The 23,543-nt window shown below is 37.9% G+C and overlaps 1 protein-coding gene across 1 annotated transcript; it reads right to left on the bottom strand.

Annotated features, from left to right (window-relative positions):
- Positions 1-20,899: 20,899 nt before the first annotated feature.
- Positions 20,900-21,846, bottom strand: OR6M1 (olfactory receptor family 6 subfamily M member 1). Its single transcript, XM_068556597.1, is given in 2 exon segments — positions 20,900-21,321; positions 21,324-21,846. Coding segments are annotated over 2 exon segments (945 nt in total).
- Positions 21,847-23,543: the final 1,697 nt, after the last annotated feature.

The following is a 23,543-nucleotide window of genomic DNA, read 5'->3' as shown; positions in this document are numbered from 1 at the left end:
TTAAGTAAATTAAAAATATGCACACTGTCAAAGAAAAAAATTATATTGGACAAAGTTAAACAGGCAAGGAAGAATTTATTCAAGGCTATTACCATAGGAGAGAGAGGCCAGTACCCTGTCTGAACTCAACTCTGCTGAAACAAAGGGTGGAAGTGTTTTAAGCACTAGGGTGAGCTAGTGGGCAAATAATAGGAAGTGTTTTGGGGGAGGTTGGTCAATGGGTTATGTCAAGCATATGGAGTTACTTCTGAGTTTGCAAATGTCCTTTCTGTGATTATGCCATCTGTGTTTGCTAATTGGTCCTCATTGAATTAGACTCCTACCCTTCCACAGAGACTGGGAGAAAGGGAAGCTATGTTCTTTGATGATTACACTTCAAAGGGATGGCTCCCATGTCCTTGAGAAAGACTTTCCTGGGTTGTAAAATTGGCAGGAGGCTTTTATAAAGATTTGTGTCTCCTATTTACAGTAGCCAAGCCATGGAAGCAACCTAAATGTCCACTGACAGATGAATGGATAAAGAAGATGTGGTATATATATATATATATATATATATATATATATATATATATATACACACACACATACATATATATATATGTGTATATATATATATATATATATCAGCCATAAAAGAGAATGGAAAAAAAAAAAGAGAGAATGAAGTAATGCCATTTGCAGCAACATGGATGGGCCTAGAGATTATCTATTAAATGAAGTAAGTCAGACAGAGAAAGACAAATATCATATGATGTCACATATGTGGAATCTAAAAAAGTGGTACAGATGAACTTATATACAAAACAGAAATAGACTCACAGACATAGAAAACAAACTTAGGGTTACCAAGGGGAAAGTAGTGGGTGGAGAGATAAATTAGGAGTTTGGGATTAACAGATACACACTATTGTATATAAAATAGACAAACAACAAGAATAGGGAACTATATTCAATATCTTGTAATAACCTATAATGGAAAAGAATCTGAAAAATATACATATACATATATATGTATAACTGAATCACTTTGCTGTATACCTGAAACTAACACAACTTTGTAAATCAACTGTACTTCAATTTTTAAAAAAAGATGAAAAGAACAGAAATAATAATAAAAGAAAAAAAAGATTTGCATTTTTCAAAGGGGCAGATAAAGAAAGTACAGTTACAAGTTTTCTTAAGTAAATGCTCTAAGAAAAGTCAGGGGTCAAGAGTTAGGAAAACGCCCCAAGTCCCAGTGTAAAGTTTGGTCAAGCTGAGAACATTAAGGCCATCTTGGTCAACACCAAACAGCAATACACATTATACAAAAACTTACACAAATAATTGTTTGTGGGGAGAGGCAAGAAATGGTGGTGGGGACTAGGAATCAAAGGGACTAAGAGAGATGAGGGCCTTGCCTAGATCAATCCTGATAGTGTGTCATGGCCTGAGGTGTATAGTTCATTAATTCTCTCCACCTGAGAGCCAGAAAAAGGAAAGGAAGGAAAGGAAGGAAGAAAGAGGGGGAAAAATGAAAAAGAAAAAAGAAACAGAGCTTCCTGATCAACCTGGGTGTTTTCAAGGATACCCTGTTAATCAGATTATCTGTTATACTCAGGGCTATCATGATAAACTGGTTTTCTAATTTCTTTTTTTTTTCCCTTCTAGTTTTAATGAGATATAATTAATATACAGCACTGTATGAGTTCAAGGTGCACAGTATAATGATTTGACATACATACATCATGAAATGATTACCCCTAAGTAGGGACTTCCCTGGCCGTTCAGTGCTTAAGGCTCTGCACTTCCACTGCAGGGGGTGTGGGTTTGATCCCTGGTCAGGGAACTAAGATCCTGCATGTTGCACAGTGCAGCAAAAAAAAAAAAAAAAAGATTTATTTTTCCTTGTGATGAGAACTCTTAGGATTTACTCTATTAACAGCTTTCATATATACCATACAGCAGTGTTAATTATATCAGTCATGTTGTACATTGTATCCCTAATGCTTATTTATCTTATGACTGGAAGTTTGTACCTTTTGACAATCTTCATCCAGTTCCCCTGTCCCCGCAGCCACTAATCTGATCTCTTTTTCTATGAATTTGTTTGTTTCTTTTTTTTTTTTTTCTTTTAAATTCAGTGGGGTTTTAGTGAAGGGAGGGAGCACAGTGGGCAGATCATTCTTTTTTTTAATTATTTATTTATTTATTTATTTATGGCCGTGTTGGGTCTTCGTTTCTGTGCGAGGGCTTTCTCCAGTTGTGGCAAGTGGGGGCCACTCCTCATCGTGGTGCGCGGGCTTCTCACCATTGCGGCCTCTCTTGTTGCGGAGCACAGGCTCCAGACGCGCAGGCTCTGTTTCTTTGTTTTTTTTTTTTTTTTAACTAACAGTTATTACATTTCTTCTGCTTTTTTTAAAAAATAAATTTATTTATTTATTTATTTATTTTTGGCTGTGTTGGGTCTTCGTTTCTGTGCGAGGGTTTTCTCTAGTTGCGGCGAGCGGGGGCCACTCTTCATCGCGGGGTGCAGGCTTCTCACTATCGCGGCCTCTCTTGTTGCGGAGCACAGGCTCCAGACACGCAGGCTCAGTAGTTGTGGCTCACGGGCCCAGTTGCTCCATGGCATGTGGGATCCTCCCAGACCAGGGCTCGAACCCGTGTCCCCTGCATTGGCAGGTGGATTCTCAACCACTGCACCACCAGGGAAGCCCCTGTTTCTTTGTTTTTTGAAGTAGAATTTTATTTTCTTGTTTGATTGTTGTGGCTAAGACCTCCAATACTAAGTTGAATAAAAGGAGTGAGAGTGGGCATCCTTGTCTTGTCTTTGATCTTAGAGGAAATGCCTTCAGCTTTCCCTGTTTAGCATGATGTTGTCTATAGGTTTGCTAATTTCTTTATCATTAGCAGCATAATTCACTTACAAATGAATTTTCCCTAGGGCTGTTGTTCTTTTCTGACTCAAAAGTTTTTAGCAATCCTCATATCTTTAGATATTTGACACAATTTGCATGGTAAACCCTGATTTCAGTTGTTTATAATTTTCAGTAATGCTTGGGTCCTTTTCACATTTCCTGGCCCAATCTCTGTTCTACTCACTTGACTCTTTATAGTTTAAAAGGGCCATCCTATAGTTTAAAAGGGCCAATCAGACAACTCGATGTTTCCTTTTTGGTTGATCCTACCAGGAAAACCGAACCAACAAATTCAAGAGCCTTACTATACAAAGTGTGATATGCAAATAAATAACATCAAATCTGAGCTGATTGGAAATACAAAACATTGGGCCCCCCTCAAAACCAGTGAATTAGAACCTGCATTTTTAACAAGTTCTTTAGACAATTTGTATGCATATTTTAGTTTGACATTGGGGCCTAGGGCAGGCCATCCGAAAATATGGCTCAATGGCATATTTATTATTTTGAAATTAAGTTACTTGAGAATGGCCAATACAAGAAGAACAATTTGGCCTTCTGTATCTCTGAAATCAGGAAATAAATGTCCCATAGAAAGGTGCCCTCCCTGTACTGGGCGGTAGAAAGACATTCTTATCACCAGAGATAGATAATTTGGGGCCAAGAAGCCTGTATAAGCAAATCTGGTTACTTTTTTGCTAATTTATTACCCAAGCCCAAATTTTGCTTAAATTTCTTACTAATTAAGCACTGAAACCTAAGTTTCTTTGTCCTGGCAATTTCTTTCAAATTTATTTTTTCTTTGTCTAAAAAAGTATACAATTGCCTCCTTTGGCCATTTCTTAGGTCCTATATTTATGAGACCTCTGTGTACATGGATTAAACTTGTTTCTTTTTCTCCTGTTACTCTGTCTTGTGCCAATTTTATTATTAGTGCAGCCATAAGAACTCGACAGGGGTGGAGGGGGAAATTTTCCCCTCCCTGACATTGAGAAGCACCATTGTATATTTGGACAAAGACTGATAGCATAGAAAACACAACCAACTTATTTTATAATTGAGGCAACTGAGAAAAATAGAAATTTAATGACTTGCATGAAGCTACTGATGTACTTTGTGGCTGAACCATGGCTGGAACCCAGGATAACTGACTTTTATTCAAGGATTATTTCTAAACCACAATGTAGTTTGTCATTTTCAGGTTTCCCAGAGTTAATCTCTGGTCAGGTTTTTACTTCTTTAATCTGCATCAGTTTGTCACCAGCCTCAGCTGTTCCTGTCAGCTGCTCTTATTTCTGTCAATCCCAGTTTTGGTTCATATGTAGGAGACAGCTGTGTGTTTCTCCTGCCAGCGCCTTTTTTGGCATTGTTTTGTTGCAGTATGTTCTCATGCATGAAGAACAGAGAGCACAGTTAGACTTTCTATCAACATGCCTTATGACCCAGGACCAAATTACAAGTTTATGTAACCTACACCTTAATGATATTCATGGAAATGAGAATACTTCTAGGAGATTATAGGATTGGCTCAAGCATGACCTCCTTGTCACATCTGATATAGAAGACTTCTTCTTTTTTTTTTTTTAATATTTATTTATTTATTTGGCTGCACCGGGTCTTAGCTGCAGCACGTGGGATCCTTGTTGCCGTGTGAGGGATCTTTGTAGCGGCATGTGGGCTTTTTTTTTTTTTTTTTTTCTTTTTTTAGTTGCAGCATGTGGGGCCTAGTTCCCTGACCAGGGATCGAACCCAGGCCCCGGGTATAGGGAGCTTGGAGTCTTAACCCCCAGTCTTCCCTGACCACCAGGGAAGTCCCAAGACATCTGTTTTTCAATTTCTTAAAAATCATGCTTTGTTAAATGAAATTTCAGTCTTCCATTCTGTGACTCTGATTCTGTTCCAAAACCAGGACACTTCTAGATTGGAAGTTGGGAATAAATTGCTATGTGAGTTATTAAATTTTTCAAATGCCACCTATTTTAAACTAAAGTCTAAAGTCTTCCTCACTAAATTCTTTTTGTTCAGGACACAATCTGTAAACAATAAAAACATTAATTACTCATGTTTGCTCAATACACTTCTGTCAGAATTTTAATATTTGTGTCTAAGTTGGAAATCAATAGAAAGAGAGATGGCTGGGACCTGTAATTCCGAATTCTCAGTTTTGTGACCAGCTGTCTTCAGCAGCTGCAGCCTCTCCCATAAGTCTCTAGAGGATATGGGCAAGAAAAGGAAAGCTCTTTGTTACTGGCTCTGGGGGCCAATCTCATTGTATTTCTTTGATGGGCTGAGTTGGATGACGTGAGGCATGCCAAGGCTCCTCTTGCCTGTTAGAGGAGGAAGATTCCTGACTAAAAGTAGCTTCAGTTCACACCTAAATTCACACTCTAATAGTGATCCTTGATATCTTACCACTCTGATGGCATAAAGAAGCATAGAAGGGAACCAACAAACAAAAATCTGATGCATTTCTATTCATTAACAACCAACTATCCCCAAAGAAATTAAGTAAAAAAATCCCATTTACAACAGCATGAAAAAGAATAAAATACTTAGAAATAAACTTAACCAAGGTGGTGAAAGACTTGTACACTGAAAACTATAAATCACTCATGAAAGAAATTAAAGAAAACACAAATAAATGGAAAGACATCCATGTTCATGGACTAGAAGACTTAATATTGTTAAAATGTCCATTCTACTTGAAGTGTTCTACAGATTATTTACAATCTCTATTAAATCCTAATGGCATTTTTTTTTACAGAATCAGAAAAAAAATCCAAAAATATCTATGAAACCACAAAAGACCCCCAAATAGCCAAAGCAATCTTTAGAAAGAAGAACAAAGCTGAAGGTATCACATTTCCTCATTTTGAAATATATTACAAAGCCACAGTAATCAAAACAGTATGGTACTGCTATAAAGACAGACATATAGACCAACAGAACAAAATAGAAAGCCCAGGAATCGGCTCAAACATATACACTCAACTGATATTTGACAAGGGAGCCAAGAATACACAACGGGGAAAGGGCAGTCTTTTCAGCAAATGGTGTTGGGAAAACTGGATATCCACATGCAAAAGAATGAAATTAAACTCTTATACCATACATAAAAATCAACTCAAAATGAATTAAAGATTTAAACATAAGACTGAAACTGTAAAACTCCTAGAAGAAAGCATAGGAGAAAAGATTTATGACATGGGTTTGGCAATGATTTCTTGAATATGACACCAAAAGCATAGGCAACAAAAGTCAAAAAAGATCAAGTGGAACTATATCAAACTAAAAAAGCTTCCACACAGCAAAAGAAATAATCAACGGAGTGAAAAGACAATGAACAGAATGGGAGAAAAATTTGCAAATCATATATTTGGTAAGACACTGTATCCAAAACATAAGGAACTCCTGCAACTCAATAGAAAATCCCCCCAAATAACCAACTAAAAAATGGGCAGAGGAAATGAATAGATATTTCGCCAAAGAAGAAATAAAAATGGCCAAAGGCATATAAAAAGATACTCAAATTACTAATTATCAGGGAAATGCAAATCAGAACCTTAATGAGATATAACTTCACACCTGTTAGAATGACTGTTATCAAAAAACCAAAAGACAACAAGTGTTGACAAGAATGTGGAGAAATTGGGACTCTTATGCACTATTGTTGGGAATGAAAAATAGTGTAGCCACTATGAAAAATGTAAGGAAGTCCCTCAAAAAACTAAAAATAGACCTACAATATGATACAATAATTCCACTTCTGGGTATATATCCAAAATAATTGAAATCTGGATCTTGAAGAGATTGCTGTACTCTCATGTTCATTGTGGCACTATTCACAATAGCCAAGATATGGAAACAACATAAATGTTCACTGACAGGTGAAAGGATAAAGAATATTATGCTGTAGACATACAATGGTATATTATGCAGTCTTAAAAGAGAAGAAAATTTTGCCATATGTGACAACATGGATGGACTTGGAGGACATTATGCTAAGTGAAATAAGTCAGTTACAGAAGGACAAATACTGATTGATTCCACTTACATGAAGTATCTAAGATAGTCAAACATAGAAACAGAGAGTAGAATGGTGATTGCCAGGGCCCCGGGGGTGGATAGTGGGAGAGAGGGATGGGGAGTTGCTGTACCACAGGTCTAAAGTCTCAGTTATGTGAGATGAATATTTCTGGAGATCTTCTGTACATCATTGGGCCTATACTCAACAACATTGTATAGTAAACTTAAAACTTTGTTAAGAGGTTAGATCTCATGTTAAGTGTTCTTGTCACACACAGACACAAAATTACTCAAAAAATTAATGCAGTCTGTCACAATTCCACTTGCATGATTAGTATTAACTAATCATTAATTGATTAGTATTAATATCTATTGGTCTAACTTTGTTTTCTGAGATTATATCTCATTAGGACTAATATATTCTTTCCGGAGTATTTTTAACTCAGAGACAGTTTCTGTAAACACTATTTGCTAGTAAAAATTAACATAAACTTTCTGCAGGGCAATTTAAATGTAAAAAATGTACATATTTTTTAAGGCTAAAAAGTTTTAATTCTAGAAATCTGTCCCCTAAAAATCAAACTAATATATGCACAAAATTACCCTAAGTTTAAAGAATTAAAAATTAACTCTTGTACATCATTGGAGTCCTCATTTTATAGTTTTCTCAATTCCTCCCTTGCTTTAGTATGTATGAATTTCAATGTCTTAATGTTTGCAAGCTCTGTTTTCAATAATTGCCATCTCCTAATACCTTAAAACATGAACGTACTTGGCACTCCAAATTTCTTACCTAGTTTGGTGGAATTGTGCCAGTTTATTTTGAGCAAAATGAAACCAAAATTTAATGGTTTCAAATAGTGTAAAATCAAATTGATGGTAGGAACAAGGATAGTAATTCCACTGAATTATTTTTAATGTATATTCACTATGAGCTATGAAAAAAATTGTATTTCAATCACTCTCCCTGTGTACATGTCAAAGTTTTAAAATTAAGAAAAATGCAGCCTTGAAAAAATACAATAGATCTTTTTGTTGTTAAATGTCTAAAAAGTAACACTGAACTGGAAAAAAAAGAATTCTTTGGCAAAACTGATTAACATACATGCACATATATGAAAATATTCATTCTATTTAAATTAATTTTCAATTTTTAGATATTAGTTTATTTTAATGGACATGGGCATAAATGATTTTACATTTTTATAAAATTACTTTTTGAAAGTGAGTTTTCAAATAGAAACATTTTGTGTCTAAAGTTTTTTAAGCAAAAATAAATATATTGGGCTTCCATGGTGGTGCAGTGGTTAAGAATCCGCCTGCCAATGCAGTAGACACGGGTTCGAGCCTGGTCCAGGAAGATCCCACATGCCGTGGAGCACCTAAGCCCATATGCCACAACTAATGAGCCTACACTCTAGAGCCTGTGAGCCACAGCTACTGAGCCCGCGGGCCACAACTACTGAGCCCACGTGCCACAACTACTGAAGCCTGAGCGTCTAGAGCCCGTGCTCCACAACAAGAGAAGCCACCAAAATGAGAAGCCCGTGCACCATGATGAAGAGTAGCCCCCGCTCACCCCAAATAGAGAAAGCCTGCACACAGCAATGAAGACCCAATGGAGCCAAAAAATAAAATAAATAAAATTTAAAAATTAAAAAATAAATAAATAAATTAATTAAAGCATTTAGATCAGAGGGCAGACAACAGAAGCAAGAAGAACTACAATCCTGCAGCCTGTGGAACAGAAACCACATTCACAGAAAGATAGACAAGATGAAAAGGCAGAGGGCTATGTACCAGATGAAGGAACAAGATAAAACCCCAGAAAAACAACTAAATGAAACAGAGATAGGTAATCTTCCAGAAAGAGAATTCAGAATAATGATAGTGAAGATGATCCAGGACCTTGGAAAAAGAATGGAGGCAAAGATTGAGAAGATGCAAGAAATGTTTAACAAAGATCTAGAAGAATTAAAGAACAAACAGAGATGAACAATACAATAACTGAAATGAAAAATACACTAGAAGGAATCAATAACAGAATAACTAAGGCAGAAGAACGGATAAGTGACCTGGAAGACAGAATGGTGGAGTTCACTGCTGCGGAACAGAATAAAGAAAAAAGAATGAAAAGAAATGAAGACAGCCTAAGAGACCTCTGGGACAACATTAACCGCAACAACATTCACATTACAGTGGTCCCAGAAGGAGAAGAGAGAGAGAAAGAACCCAAGAAAATATTAGAAGAGATTATAGTCGAAAACTTCCCTAACATGGGAAAGGAAATAGCCACCCAAGTCCAGGAAGCACAGAGGGTTCCATACAGGATAAACCCAAGGGGAAACACGCCGAGACACATAATAATCAAACTGGCAAAAATTAAAGACAAAGAAAAATTATTGAAAGCAGCAAGGGAAAAATGACAAATAACATACAAGGGAACTCCCATAAGGTTAACAGCTGATTTCTCAGCAGAAACTCTACAAGCCAGAAGGCAGTGGCATGATATACTTAAAGTGATGAAAGGGAAGAAGCTACAACCAAGATTACTCTACCTAACAAGGATCTCATTCAGATTCGACAGAGAAATCAAAAGCTTTACAGACAAGGAAAAGCTAAGGGAATTCAGCACCACCAAACTAGCGCTACAACAAATACTAAAGGAACTTCTCTAAGTGGGAAACACAAGAGAAGAAAAGGACCTCCAAAAACAAACCCAAAACAATTAAGAAAATGGTAATAGGAACATACATATCGATAATTACCTTAAACATGAATGGATTAAAAGCTCCAACCAAAAGACACAGGCTCGCTGAATGGATACAAAAACAAGACCCATATATATGCTGTCTAAAAGAGACCCACTTCAAACCTAGGGACACATACAGACTGAAAGTGAGGGGATGGAAAAAGATATTCCATGCAACTGGAAATCAAAAGAAAGCTGGGGGCTTCCCTGGTGGCGCAGTGGTTGAGAGTCTGCCTGCCAATGCAGGGGACACAGGTTTGAGCCCTGGTCTGGGAAGATCTCACATGCCACGGAGCAACTAGGCCTGTGAGCCACAACTACTGAGCCTGCACGTCTGGAGCTTGTGCTCCGCAACAAGAGAGGCTGCGACAGTGAGAGGCCCGTGCACCGCGATGAAGAGTGGCCCCCGCTCGCCGCAACTAGTGAAAGCCCTCGCACAGAAGCGAAGACCCAACACAGCCAAAATAAATAAATAAATAAATAGTGTTCCCTTTAAAAAAAAAAAAAAAGAAAAAAGAAAGCTGGAGTAGCAATACTCATATCAGATAAAATAGACTTTAAAATAAAAAATGTTACAAGAGACAAGGAAGGACACTACATAATGATCAAGGGATCAATCCAGAAAGAAGATATAACAATTATAAATATATATGCACCCAACATAAGAGCACCTCAATACATAAGGCAACTGCTAACAGCTATAAAAGAGAAAATCGACAGTAACGCAATAATAGTGGGGGACCTTAACACCACACTTACACCAATGGACAGATCATCCAAACAGAAGATTAACAAGGAAACACAAGCTTTAAATGACACAGTAGACCAGACAGATTTAATTGATATTTATAGGACATTCCATCCAAAAACAGCAGATTACACTTCCTTCTCAAGTGAGCACGGAACATTCTCCAGGATAGATCACATCTTGGGCCACAAATCAAGCCTCAGTAAATTTAAGAAAATTGAAATCATATCAAGCATCTTTTCTGACCACAATGCTATGAGATTAGAAATCAATTACAGGGAAAAAAACGTAAAAAGCCCAAACACATGGAGGCTAAACAATACGTTACTAAATAACCAAGAGATCACTGAAGAAATCAAAGAGGAAATCAAAAAATACCCAGAGACAAACAACAATGAAAACATGACATTCCAAAACCTATGGGATGCAGCAAAAGCAGTTCTAAGAGGGAAGTTTATAGCTATACAAGCCTACCTCAAGAAACAACAAAAATCTCAAATAAACAATCTAACCTTACACCTAAAGGGACTAGAGAAAGAAGAACAAACAAAACCCAAAGTCAGCAGAAGGAAAGAAATCACACAGATCAGAGCGGAAATAAATGAAATAGAAACAAAGAAAACAATAGCAAAGATCAATAAAACTAAAAGCTGGTTCTTTGAGAAGATAAACGAAATTGATAAACCATTAGCCAGACTGATCAAGAAAAAGAGGGAGAGGACTCAAATCAATAAAATTAGAAATGAAAAAGGAGAAGTGACAACAGACACAGCAGAAATACAAAGCATCCTAAGAGACTACTACAAGCAACTCTATGTCAATAAAATGTACAACCTGGAAGAGGTGGACAAATTCTTAGAAAGGTATAACCTTCCAAGAGTGAACCAGGAAGAAACAGAAAATATGAACATACCAATCACAAGTAATGGAAGTGAAACTGTGATTAGAAAACTTCCAACAAACAGAAGTCCAGGACCAGAAGGTTTCACAGGTGAATTCTATCAAACATTTAGAGAAGAGCTAACACCCATCCTTCTCAAACTCCTCCCAGAAATTGCAGAGGAAGGGAAACTCCCAAACTCATTCTTTGAGGCCACCATCACCCTGATACCAAAACCAGACAAAGTTGCTACAAAAAAAGAAAATTACAGACCAATATCACTCATGAATATAGATGCAAAAATCCTCAACAAAATACTAGCAAACAGAATCCAACAACACATTAAAAGGATCATACACCATGATCAAGTGGGATTTATCCCAGGGACGCAAGGATTCTTCAATATACATAAATCAATCAGTGTGATATATCATATTAACAAATTGAAGAATAAAAACCATATGATCATCTCAATAGATGCAGAAAAAGCTTTTGACAAAATTCAACACCCATTTATGATAAAAACTCTCCAGAAAGTGGGCATAGAGGGAACCTACCTCAGCATAATAAAGGCCATATATGACAAACCCACAGCAAACATCATTCTCAATGGTGAAAAACTGAAAGCATTTCCTCTAAGATCAGGAACGAGACAAGGATGTCCACTCTCACCATTATTATTCAAAATAGTTTTGGAAGTCCTAGCCATGGCAATCAGAGAAGAAAAAGAAATAAAGGGAATACAAATTGGAAAAGATGAAGTAAAGCTGTCACTGTTTGCAGGTGACATGATACTATACACAGAGAATCCTAATGATGCCACCAGAAGACTACTAGAGCTAATCAATGAATTTGGTAAAGTAGCAGGATACAAAATTAATGCACGGAAATCTCTTGCATTCCTATACACTAATGATTAAACATCTGAAAGAGAAATTAAGGAAACACTCCCATTTACCATTGCAACAAGAATAATAAAATACCTAGGAATAAACCTACCTAGGGAGACAAAAGACCTGTATGCAGAAAACTATAAGACATTTATGACAGAAATTAAAGGTGATACCAACAGATGGAGAGATATACCATGTTCTTGGATTGGAAGAATCAATATTGTGAAAATGATTATACTACCCAAAGCAATCTACAGATTCAATGCGATCCCTTTCAAATTACCAACTGCATTTTTTACAGAACTAGAACGGAAAATCTTAAAATTTGTATGGAGACAGAAAAGACCCTGAATAGCCAAAGCAGTCTTGAGGGAAAAAAACGGAGCTGGAGGAATCAGACTCCCTGACTTCAGACTATACTACAAAGCTACAGTAATCAAGACAGTATGGTACTGGCACAAAAACAGAAATATAGATCAATGGAACAGGATAGAAAGCCCAGAGGTAAACCCACGCACCTATGGTCAACTAATCTATGACAAAGGAAGCAAGGATATACAATGGAGAAAAGACAGTCTCTTCAATAAGTGGTGCTGGGAAAATTGGACAGCTACATGTAAAAGAATGAAATTAGAACACTCCCTAACACCATACACAAAAATAAACTCATAATGGATTAGAGACCTAAATGTAAAACCGGGCACTATAAAACTCTTAGAGGAAAACATAGGAAGAACACTCTTTGACATAAATCACAGCAAGATATTTGTTGATCCATCTCCTAGAGTAATGGAAATAAAAACAAAAATAAACAAATGGGACCTAATGAAACTTCAAAGCTTTTGCACAGCAAAGGAAACCATAAACAAGACAAAAAGACAACCCTCAGAATGGGAGAAAATATTTGCAAAGTAATCAACAAAGGATTAATCTCTAAAATATATAAACAGCTCATGCAGCTCAATATTAAAAAAACTAACACCCCAATCCAAAAATGGGCAGAAGACCTAAATAGACATTTCTCCATAGAAGACATACAGACGGCCAAGAGGCACATGAAAAGCTGCTCAACATCACTAATTGTTGGAGAAATGCAAATCAAAACTACAATGAGGTATCACCTCACACCAGTTAGAATGGGTATCATCAGAAAATCTACAAGTGACAAATGCTGGAGAGGGTGTGGTGAAAAGGGAACCCCCTTGCACTGTTGGTGGGAATGTAAATTGATACAGCCACTATGGAGAACAGTATGGAGGTTCCTTAAAAAACTAAAAATAGAATTACCATATGACCCAGCAATCCCACTCACTACTGGGCATATACCCAGAGAAAACCATAATTCAAAAAGACACATGCACCCCAATGTTTACTGTGGCACTGTTTACAATAGCCAGGTTATGGAAGCAACCTAAATGCCCATCGACAGATGAATGGTTAAAGAAGATGTGGTACATATGTACAATGGAATATTACTCAGCCATAAAAAGGAACAAAATTAGGTCATTTGCAGAGACGTGGATGAATCTAGAGACTGTCATACAGAGTGAAGTAAGTCAGATAGAGAAAAACAAATATCATATATTAACACATATATGTGGAATCTAGAAAATGGTACAGATGAACTGGTTTGCAGGGCAGAAATTGAGACCCAGAAGTAGAGAAAAAGTGTATGGACACCAAGGGGGGAAAGCGGCGGCGGGTGGGGGGGGTGTGATGAACTGGGAGATTGGGATTGACATATATACACTGATGTGTATAAAATGGATGACTAATAAGAACCTGCTGTATAAAAAAAATAAATAAAATTAAATTTAAAAAAAAAAGCATTTAAAGATTAAGAAAAGAAGAAACGTGGAAAAAAATCCAAGGGAAACTCTCCATGGAAAGAAAGATCATTTGTGCCTAAAACCTAGAGCCCCAGGCCGGCAATAAGAACTTCATGCCCCTTTTCCCTATACCAGTAATGTCTTAATGTGGGAATTATAGTTGGGGAAGGGCACTGTCTTCAGTGGTAGGAGACCACAGGCTTCTCCTAACTGCACCAGCCATATATATACGAAGACAGGAATCCTAGGATTCTTAAACTCGAAAATTTTAACTCGTTCACTTATCAAATCCAAAGCACCAAAACACCTAGGCCCTAATAGGTCTTGAATTTGAAATATGATAGACTACAATGTGAGCAGTGACCCCTATATTGTGCAATACAGTGAACTTGTTAATTACTCCTCCTGTGACTGGAGGGGAAGGTAAAAGTGAAAGGGAGGGTGGCATGTGTGTGTCTTGCACTCCCCCTTGTGGTTGGAGTGTGTTACTAACAAAACTTAACTTTCAAATTTAACCCAAGAGGATCAAGGACTTCCTTACAGTACTTAACTATGAAAACAAACAAGCAAACAAACAAAAAAAGTGATTAGGTATTTAAAAGGCAGAGCATAAAATTTCTAGCAGTAAGGCTAAGCTCGGTAAATTACTAGATTAAGAGAATGGATTTTCAGTTTGCCATTAAGATGAATTTATAATCAAATCTTTTTTATTTTCCTCTATACTGTGTAGGGGAGCAAAATTTGCCACCCCAAAATGTGTCTCTTTGGCATGAGGATTATTTTAGGCTGATGATGTTTAAGAAATAGAAGACTTAAGAAGTCTTTATTTTTACCTCCCTCTTAGCTGCCTAAAGAATTTAGACAAAGGGCCTGTTCCCAGAAGAGAGCTACCACCAGAGATATCTGCAAACAGTATAGGCTAGGTGTGATGGGAAACTTGGCAGGGATCAGAGTCTACTCTGGGTCCTATTATCTCTGCAAGGCTCAGCAAACATTTGTTTTTCCACACCTATGTGAATTACTTTCCTCTCCTTTGAAGTCCCAAACCACTACCCTCAACATCCTCTTTTGTCTTTAGCTGAAGATGGTTTTTAAGGTGAGGGCTTTGGCCTTTGGCAAGTTACTCAGTTTTCCTGGGTGTCTCCCATGTATATATGTTATTAAACTTTTGTTTGATTTTCTCCTATTAATCTGTCTCATGTCAATTTGTTTCTTAGACCAGCCAGGAGAACCTAGAAGGGCACAGGAAAATCTCTTCCTCCCTGACAATTGATTATATTAAAACATTAGGGGTTACATTTATAAATATGACAGTATCCAGAAAATATTTCTAATACATGGTAACCACTTTCAAACTCTGAAGGCATTTTTGAACATCCCATTTCCAAAAATTGTAATATTCCTTACTTTTCTTTGTCTCATGCTTTGTGTGGACAAGCATCTACACACTGCCCTGGATATTTCCTTTCATGAATTCCCCCCTGGTTATGTATAACAATACCCTGCTTCCTTGTATGCCTTGAAAATTTTGTTTGGATGCTGGATGTTGTGTATTTTACAGTGTCATGGATTTGGTTGTATTCTTTTAGGGTGTGACAGACTTTGTTCTCCGAGGGACTTAAGTTACTTGCGGACCAGGTTGATGCTTTCAAGTATTATTTTAAAATGGTTTTTAAGAAAAACCTAGCTTGCTTTTGCAATAAGGATAGTTTATCCCCCTTACTCTTATATTACTCTTAATAATGCCACATTTATTAAAAGGTCTTTCCAGTCTAGCTGGTGGGAACAAAAACTGTTTCCATCCCTATGAGATCACTGAGAATTATTTGGCTTTCTGATTTCTTGTGGATTCATTCATACCTTCAGGTAAAATTTTTTTTCATGTGTTCTTAGATCTATATTCAGACAAAATCTTAAGAGGACCCCTTTGCATATCTCCAGAGTTATCTTTCTATGCAACTCTCCCATCTCTGGTCCTCTTGCCTGGAAATGCAAGTCACCTGGTCTCCCTGAACTCTGATCTCTGCTCAATTCTGAGACACGGCCAGCCTCTGTTTGAATGCTCCCTCCCTGTGCTGCAGCCTAGAAACAGCATTCAGCCTGCAAGTTGGGGCAACTGTAAAGCTCACTTTGTCTCCCTTCTCTCAATGATTACAATTCTGCACTGCTTGCTGTCCAATGTCTGAAAACTGTTACTTTATGTACTTTTGTCATTTTCTAGTAGCTTAAGTCAAAAGGTTAAATAAAATCTCTGCTACCCCATCATGGTCAAAATCAAAAGTATTAATTCCTTTAGTTTTAGAATGTATCATTCACAATATTTTCTTATATATCATTTTTAAAAAATCAAATTAAAATATGAATTACTTAGGGGTAGAGTTCATGTCCTGTTTATCTTTGTATCTTCAGAACCTCCCATAGAATTTTACACAGGGTCCTAAAAAGGATAGCTAATACTTATACAGTGATGCACTGATATAGTGCTTTTAAGTTTATCATACAATAACCCTAAAGTTTAGAAATTACTATGAGAATTCATTTTATAGATAAGGCAACTGAGGTATGGAGAGATTAAGTATCTTTCCCACCATCATACTGGCAGTAAACGTCAGAATGAAGATATAAATTCAGAGCCTGTGCCATACTGATTCAATAAGTGTACTCAACACATTTTTTATGAATAAATACCTGACCGAATAATGAGTTATGAGGAAAAATGATCTTCATGTACACAATGGTAATTAAACCATATAAACTAAAGCTTTTTATTTTCAAGAACCGGAAAAAGCCAGAGATCACAAACAATAAGTACCTATGATAAGAATAAGGTTCATTTTCATAATGATGATCATATTAATACTGTGTGTTATATGATTTAAAAAATCAGATAGAAAGTACAATGTAAGGCAAGTTTCCTGGAGATAATCAAGGCTTTTTGTGAGCAACAGAGATGATATATGTGTCTCAGTAACTGACTACCTGCCTGGCTCTCCATAAGCCCATGGTTCTCTAGTGTTTGCTTGCTTTTATAGCATCTGGAAACCTTGTTAGAACACAGATTAGTGGGCTTCACCTCTGGTGTTTCAGATACAGCAGGCCTGGGATGTGCCCAGGAATTTTATTTACGGCATGTTCGCAGGTGATGCTAATACTGCTGGTTTGGGAGCCAGATTATGAGAATCAGTGTACTAAGCAACTGAATTATTTGGTTTGTCCCTATTTCAGATGTTTCTTTTCAAAAAAAAATATAAATTAGTTTTAAAAAAACTTTTTATTGGAGTATAGTTGATTTACAATGTTGTGTTAGTTTCTGCTGTACAGCAAAGTGAATTAGTTATACATATACATATATCCACTCTCTTTTTAGATTCTTTTCCCGTATAGGCCATTACAAAGCATTGAGTAGAATTCCCTATGCTATACGGTAGGTTCTTATTAGTTATCTATTTCATATATAGTAATGTGTATATGTCAATCCCAATCTCCCAATTTATCCCTCCCTGCCCCTTATCCCCTGGTAACCATGAGTTTGTTTTCTACATCTGTGACTCTACTTCTGTTTTGTAAATTAGTTCATTTGTACCCCCTTTTTTTAGATTCCACATATAAGTGATATCATATGATATCTGTCTTTCTGTGTGTGACTTACTTCACTCAGGGTGACAATCTCTAGGTCCATCCACGTTGCTGCAAATGGCATTATTTTGTTATTTTTTTATGCCTAAGTAATATTCCATTGTATATATGTACCACCTCTTCTTTATACATTCCTCTGTTAATGGACATTTAGGTTGCTTCCATGTCCTGGCTATTGTAGATAGTGCTGCAACGAATATAAATTAGTCTTTAACTTCAAACTTAAGAAAGAAATTCACTGGGGACTTCCCTGGTGGTCCAGTGGTAAAGAATCTGCCTTCCCATGCTGGGGATGCGGGTTTAAACCCTGGTCAGGGAACTAAGATCCCACGTGCCACAGGGCAACGAAGCCCGCATGCCACAATTACAGTGCTCACGCGCCTCAACGAGAGAGCCCATGTGCCTCAAACTACAGAGCCCATGTGTTCTGGAGCCCACCCGCACACCACAACTAGAGGGAGAAAACCCGCACGCCACAACTAAAGAGAAGCCCGCGTTCCGCAACAAACACCCGACACAGCCAAAAAATAAATTAAATAAATAAATAAATAAAGGAAAGGAATTCATTGAAAGAAATCAAACTACTATGAGTAAACCATGTATATTTCTCACAGGAAGTCAATATTTATTGCTGATATGTGGCTGTGTTTAATTACCAATTCCTCAGCAATATGGGCTTGGTATAGTCCAATGTTTTGGTTTTTAGTTCTGATACCGACAAGGGTTCTTGGCCTTCCCCAATCAATAGAAACTGATAAGAGGCCAGACAAGAAATTCAGGCAAGGCTTTACTGGGGGCCCCTGCTGCAGCAGTGGGGAGCAAGAACAAGTAACAGGTTCCCTTGCTTGCTCCCGGGGGGGGGGGGGAGGTGAGCTGGTTCCTTATATGGGGTGAGGGTAGGGGCGTGTCCCGGGGTCGGGCCAGAGGGGTGGCTTAGGTGTTTTGCCCACCCCTTAGGTGGTGTTAAGTGCAGGGGGCATGCGCAGTACCCTGCTTTTGCTCTGGACACCCTGTTTCTGTTCCCGGCTCTTCAGAGTGGCAGCTGGATTTTCTTTTTTGGTCTTTTTGTATCTTGTTGTGTATAATTTGCCCCAACTGCACGTGCACTCAGTTATGTTTAGTCCCTTACAGCTTCTTTGTATTTTGTTGCTCTAGGAGAAGAGGAGATGTTAGTCCAGGTGCAAGCATGGCAGCAAAGGGTCTCAGGTCTGAGGTCCCAGCCTGTCTCAGTTCTAGTGCAGCGTGCAGATGAATCAGGTTCGCCGTTTTGGTGCTCACACCGGTCCTTGGAATCTGGCAGCAGAGGTTCTCAGATGACCTCTGCTCTCCATGGCTGATCGCTGCAGCACGAGGGCTTGCTTCCCTCACTCTTACCACACCTTGGGGTCTTTGTTCTACTTTGATGTAATCATCTTTTCCCAGATATCCTCCACATGGCTCACACTCTCATCTCCAAATCCTTATTCAAAAGTCAACTTCTCAGAGAAGGCTTTCTTAACCACCTCATTTAAAATGGAAACTCCATCCCCAAAACTCCCTATTCCCTTTCCCTGCTTTCTATTTCTCCATAAATTTGTTACCATGTAACCTTTTATATGATTTCTGTCTATATTTTACTTACTGCATGTCTCTCCCTACTATAATTTTAAACCCACTGGGGGCAGAGATTTTGTCTGTTCTGTTTACCAGTACACTGTAGGCACTCAAGCAATATTTGGTTAATGGATGAATAAATGAATAATTTCCTTTGGCCTGTGTACATTAACAAATTAAATTACTCACTGATGGACTTAGTTCATTTACTCAATCTGCACACATTATTAAAGTTATACTTTTCTTTGGTCATTTTCTACCTGAAGTTAGGGGCTAAGTCTCTTCTTTAGGTTCACTTTGGGCCATTCATCAAAAGGCACTGTGACAATTTTCACCTTGTTGTTACCTGGCATGGTTCCACTTCTGGATTCATTCATTACTACTTATCAGTATTTTTACAAATTTCTGCCAACAACAATCTTTCCTCTAATGTTCTTGCTGTCATCACCTTTGACCATCTCAGGTAACCCATCACATGGGTCATTTCCTGCTCTCTCCTCCACTACTGTCCTCCTCCAATCAATATTTTAAAAAAGGAAACACATTTCCTGTTAGAAAATAACCTTTTCTAACCCATGTTTCCTTCATATTATAATACTGCTTAGCTTCTCAGCCAGCCTTCTGGAAAGTGTTGTCTGTATTTAAATTCTCCATTACTTTGTATCTACACTCTATGCTGCATCTGTTTCTTAATATCTACAACGTATTTTGGCTTTTATCCCTAAATTCTATCGAACTTTTACCAGAGTTATTCATGATCTGCTGCTACTAAATGCAACAGATACTTTTAATTCTTTATCACGCTACTTGTATTATTTTCCCCCTTGTTTTTCATCCTATTTCATGATCTCATACTCTCCTGAGTTTTCTTCTCATTGGTCACCCATCCTTAGTCTAATTTTTTATCCTCCTGGTTATCTCAGCCACTTCTATGGCTTTAATTATCATTAATATATTTGATGATTTCCTAAACTATAGTTCTAGGTCATATCTCTTTCCTCAGCTTCAAATAATAACCCAACTGACAACTTACAACTGGATGTCCTACAGGAACTTCCAATTCAATAGGTCCACCACTCATCTCCCTTCTTATGTTCCTTATCTCATTGACTATCTCCACTTCTCACTTAGGTTTATAACCAAAGGTTTGATATCATCCTGAGTCTCACCTCTTTTTCCCTCACTCCTCACTTCATATTTATTTGATCTGGTTAACAGAGGTGAGAACCGAGTCTCCTGAAATATTCAAGAGTGCCTAACATGAAGTTAACATTCTCTAACTTAACATGTCTTACTACAAGTAGTGATACTTTATTATTTCATTGGTAGATTAGAGACATTGAGGCTCAGATCAGTTCTGACATGGTCAAAGTCACCTGGAAAATAAACCGAGTTAGCCAAGACTAGATTTGAAGACCTCTGAATCCCAGTCAGGTAACTTTTCATGATCTTAAGCTATGAATATACCAGAAGGTACATGGATTAAATTTTTTCCAGATATAAGCAGAATTTTCTTTCTGCTCGGTGTGGGCATTGCTCATCCTGCAGACATAGTCTCAGGTTTCTGACATGCCAGCATGGCACTATACTTACGCAGAATGAATGTGCTGAAGATAAACATTGTATGATACACTCAGTGTTAATGTCAGGTTTTCCTTAGTACCAGGGACATGATTCTGTTCATTGCCTCTCTCAACACTTCTTTCACTTTTTCATTCCTCAAGCTATAAATAAAAGGGTTCAGAAGAGAGGTCACTACGGTAATGAGGACAGTGGCTACCTTGTCAAAATCCAGAGAGTGGTTCTGATTGAGTCTCACATACACAAAGATGTTGCTCCCATAAGCAATGGAAATGATGGTGATGTGGGAAGCGCAGGCGGAAATAGCTTTTTGACGGCCTTGGGCTGAGGGGATGTGCAGGATGGTAGAAATGATGTAGATGTAGGACCCAGTAGTGAATGCCAGGGAGCTCAGGATGACAAGGGCAGATAGGAGAAAGTTTATCTTCTCAGTGAGACGAGTATCTATACAGGCCACCTGTAGAAGAGGGGCAATGTCACAGAAAAATGATTAATTTCTTTGCTACAGTAGAGTAGCCTTGTCACAACTATGGTTGGTGCCAACACGGGTAGGAAGGCTCCCAATCAACAGCCCAGAATCATCAGGAGGCAAGCCCTGATGTTCATGATGATGGTGTAGCGCAGTGGGTTACAGATGGCCACGTAGCAGTCAAAGGACATCACTGCCAAGAGGATAAACTCCACGGTTCCCAGAAAGAAGTAGAAATATGTTTGAGTAATGCAGCCAGCAAAGGACATGTTTTTCTTCTCTACTAGGAGGCAGGCTAGCAACTTTGGGGTAATGACAGTGGTGTATAAAATATCCAGAAAGGACAAATTACTGAGGAAAAAGTACATTGGGGTTTGTAGGCGATTATCAGTCCATATTAGGGAGATGATGATAATGTTTTCCATTGCTGTTAGTGTGTAAGCCAACAAGAGAGCCACAAAGAGGGATATTCAAAGCTCCAGGAAGGCTGGGAAGGCAGTCAGGGTGAACTGAGTCACTGTGCGGCAATTCCCCACTGCCATTGTTACATGTCAACAATAGGTCTCCCTGAAGAAACAAGAAAAAGGAAATCAGCCTCGAAGGTAGTTTTTTTGTTGTTGTTGTTGTTGCTTTGTTTTGTTTTTTGTTTGTTTGATTTTGGCCGTGATACGTGGCTTGTGGAATCTTAGTTCCCAGACCAGATACTGAACCTGGGCCCCTGGCAGTGGAAGCACGGAGTCCTAACCACTGGACCGCCAGGCAATTCCCTAGAAGGTAGTTTTATAAATATCTGTTGAAAATGTATTGTGGAGAGTGTCTTATAATTGGGAAATGACTCGAGGGATATATTCCTTGATCTGAAAGTCATTATGGTGCAAACTTGGGAAAGTCAAAATACTATTTAGACACAAATTTTTCCATAAAATTAAGAGATAAGACTGGATTAAAAAAAAAAACTCTAAGATTTCTCCTCATTAAAATGCAATTTCTGGGACTTCCCTGGTGGCGCAGTGGTTGAGAATCTGCCTGCCAACACAGGGGACATGGGTTTGAGCCCTGGTCTGGGAAGATCCCACATGCCGTGGAGCAACTAACCCCTTGCGCCACAACTACTGAGCCTGTGCTCTAGAACCCGCGAGCCACAACTACTGAGCCCGCATGCCACAACTACTGAAGTCCGCACACCTAGAGCCTTTGCTCTGCAACAAGAGAAGCCACCGCAATGAGAAGCCCGTGCACCACAACGAAGAGTAGCCGCCACTCGCCACAACTAGAGAAAGCCTGTGCACAGCAATGAAGACCCAACACAGACAATAAATAAATAAATAAATAAATAAATAAATAAATAAATAAATAAATTTATTTTTAAAAAATAAATAAATAAAATGCAATTTCTGCTCTTTTCAACCTGTCCAGCTTTATTTTCCTAGCTAAATATGTGCTAAAGTACTGATTCATACTTTATCTATAACTTCTTTCTATCATTCTGAAGTTTACAGTCACTGAGAGGGAAACCCTTTTAAATACTTTCTAGCCTTTTCTATAACAAGTTTTCTTTCACTGTGGCGGTTGACATTGGTGACCTGCCATTAGTAAGAGGTAAAGGTTGATTTCTTTTTTCCAATATTTGCTGATCACCAGAGTCTCCCAATTTTTAAAGTCTTCTCCTTGCAGGCAAAGACCTATGGAAATAGACCAGGAATGTCGAAAAGGAACAATGGTTCATGGTTCCTATTAATCACTTTAGATGATACATCAAAAGGAAATCATGAATATTTTGTTATCAGGTTAGGTCCTGTGTCCAAATCCTACTTCCTGCATGTTCTATGAAGTATGTAATATGTACACTGTATATCTGGCTGATTATTTAAGAGGACATTATACGATGTAATAAAATTCACAAATTACACACAGAAAGGTAAAGTAGAGGTAATTCAGCTTACTTTATTTACTTGATCAGTTGAAATCATAAAACTGTACATCAACATCATCCAAGTTGTACTTTCGCCTACTATCTGAGAAATGGTTCTTTTGCATAGATTTCCCCATTTCAGGTTAAAACTACCCATTCTTGAACTCTGACCTCAGTGCTTTCTCTGTCTAGATTTTACTTAGCTCCTTAATAAATAAGTTACAGCTAATCCCCTCATTTCCCTTCTCCCACCTCCTCTCTGACCCCTTCTTCAAGATAAAAAGTTTGCCTTCTTATTTCGTTTCTTATTTGAAGTTTTTCCTATTA

This window comes from Eschrichtius robustus, chromosome 11, assembly GCF_028021215.1.
Source record: "Eschrichtius robustus isolate mEscRob2 chromosome 11, mEscRob2.pri, whole genome shotgun sequence".
NCBI lineage: Eukaryota > Metazoa > Chordata > Mammalia > Artiodactyla > Eschrichtiidae > Eschrichtius > Eschrichtius robustus.
This window is presented reverse-complemented; position numbering and strand designations above follow the sequence as displayed.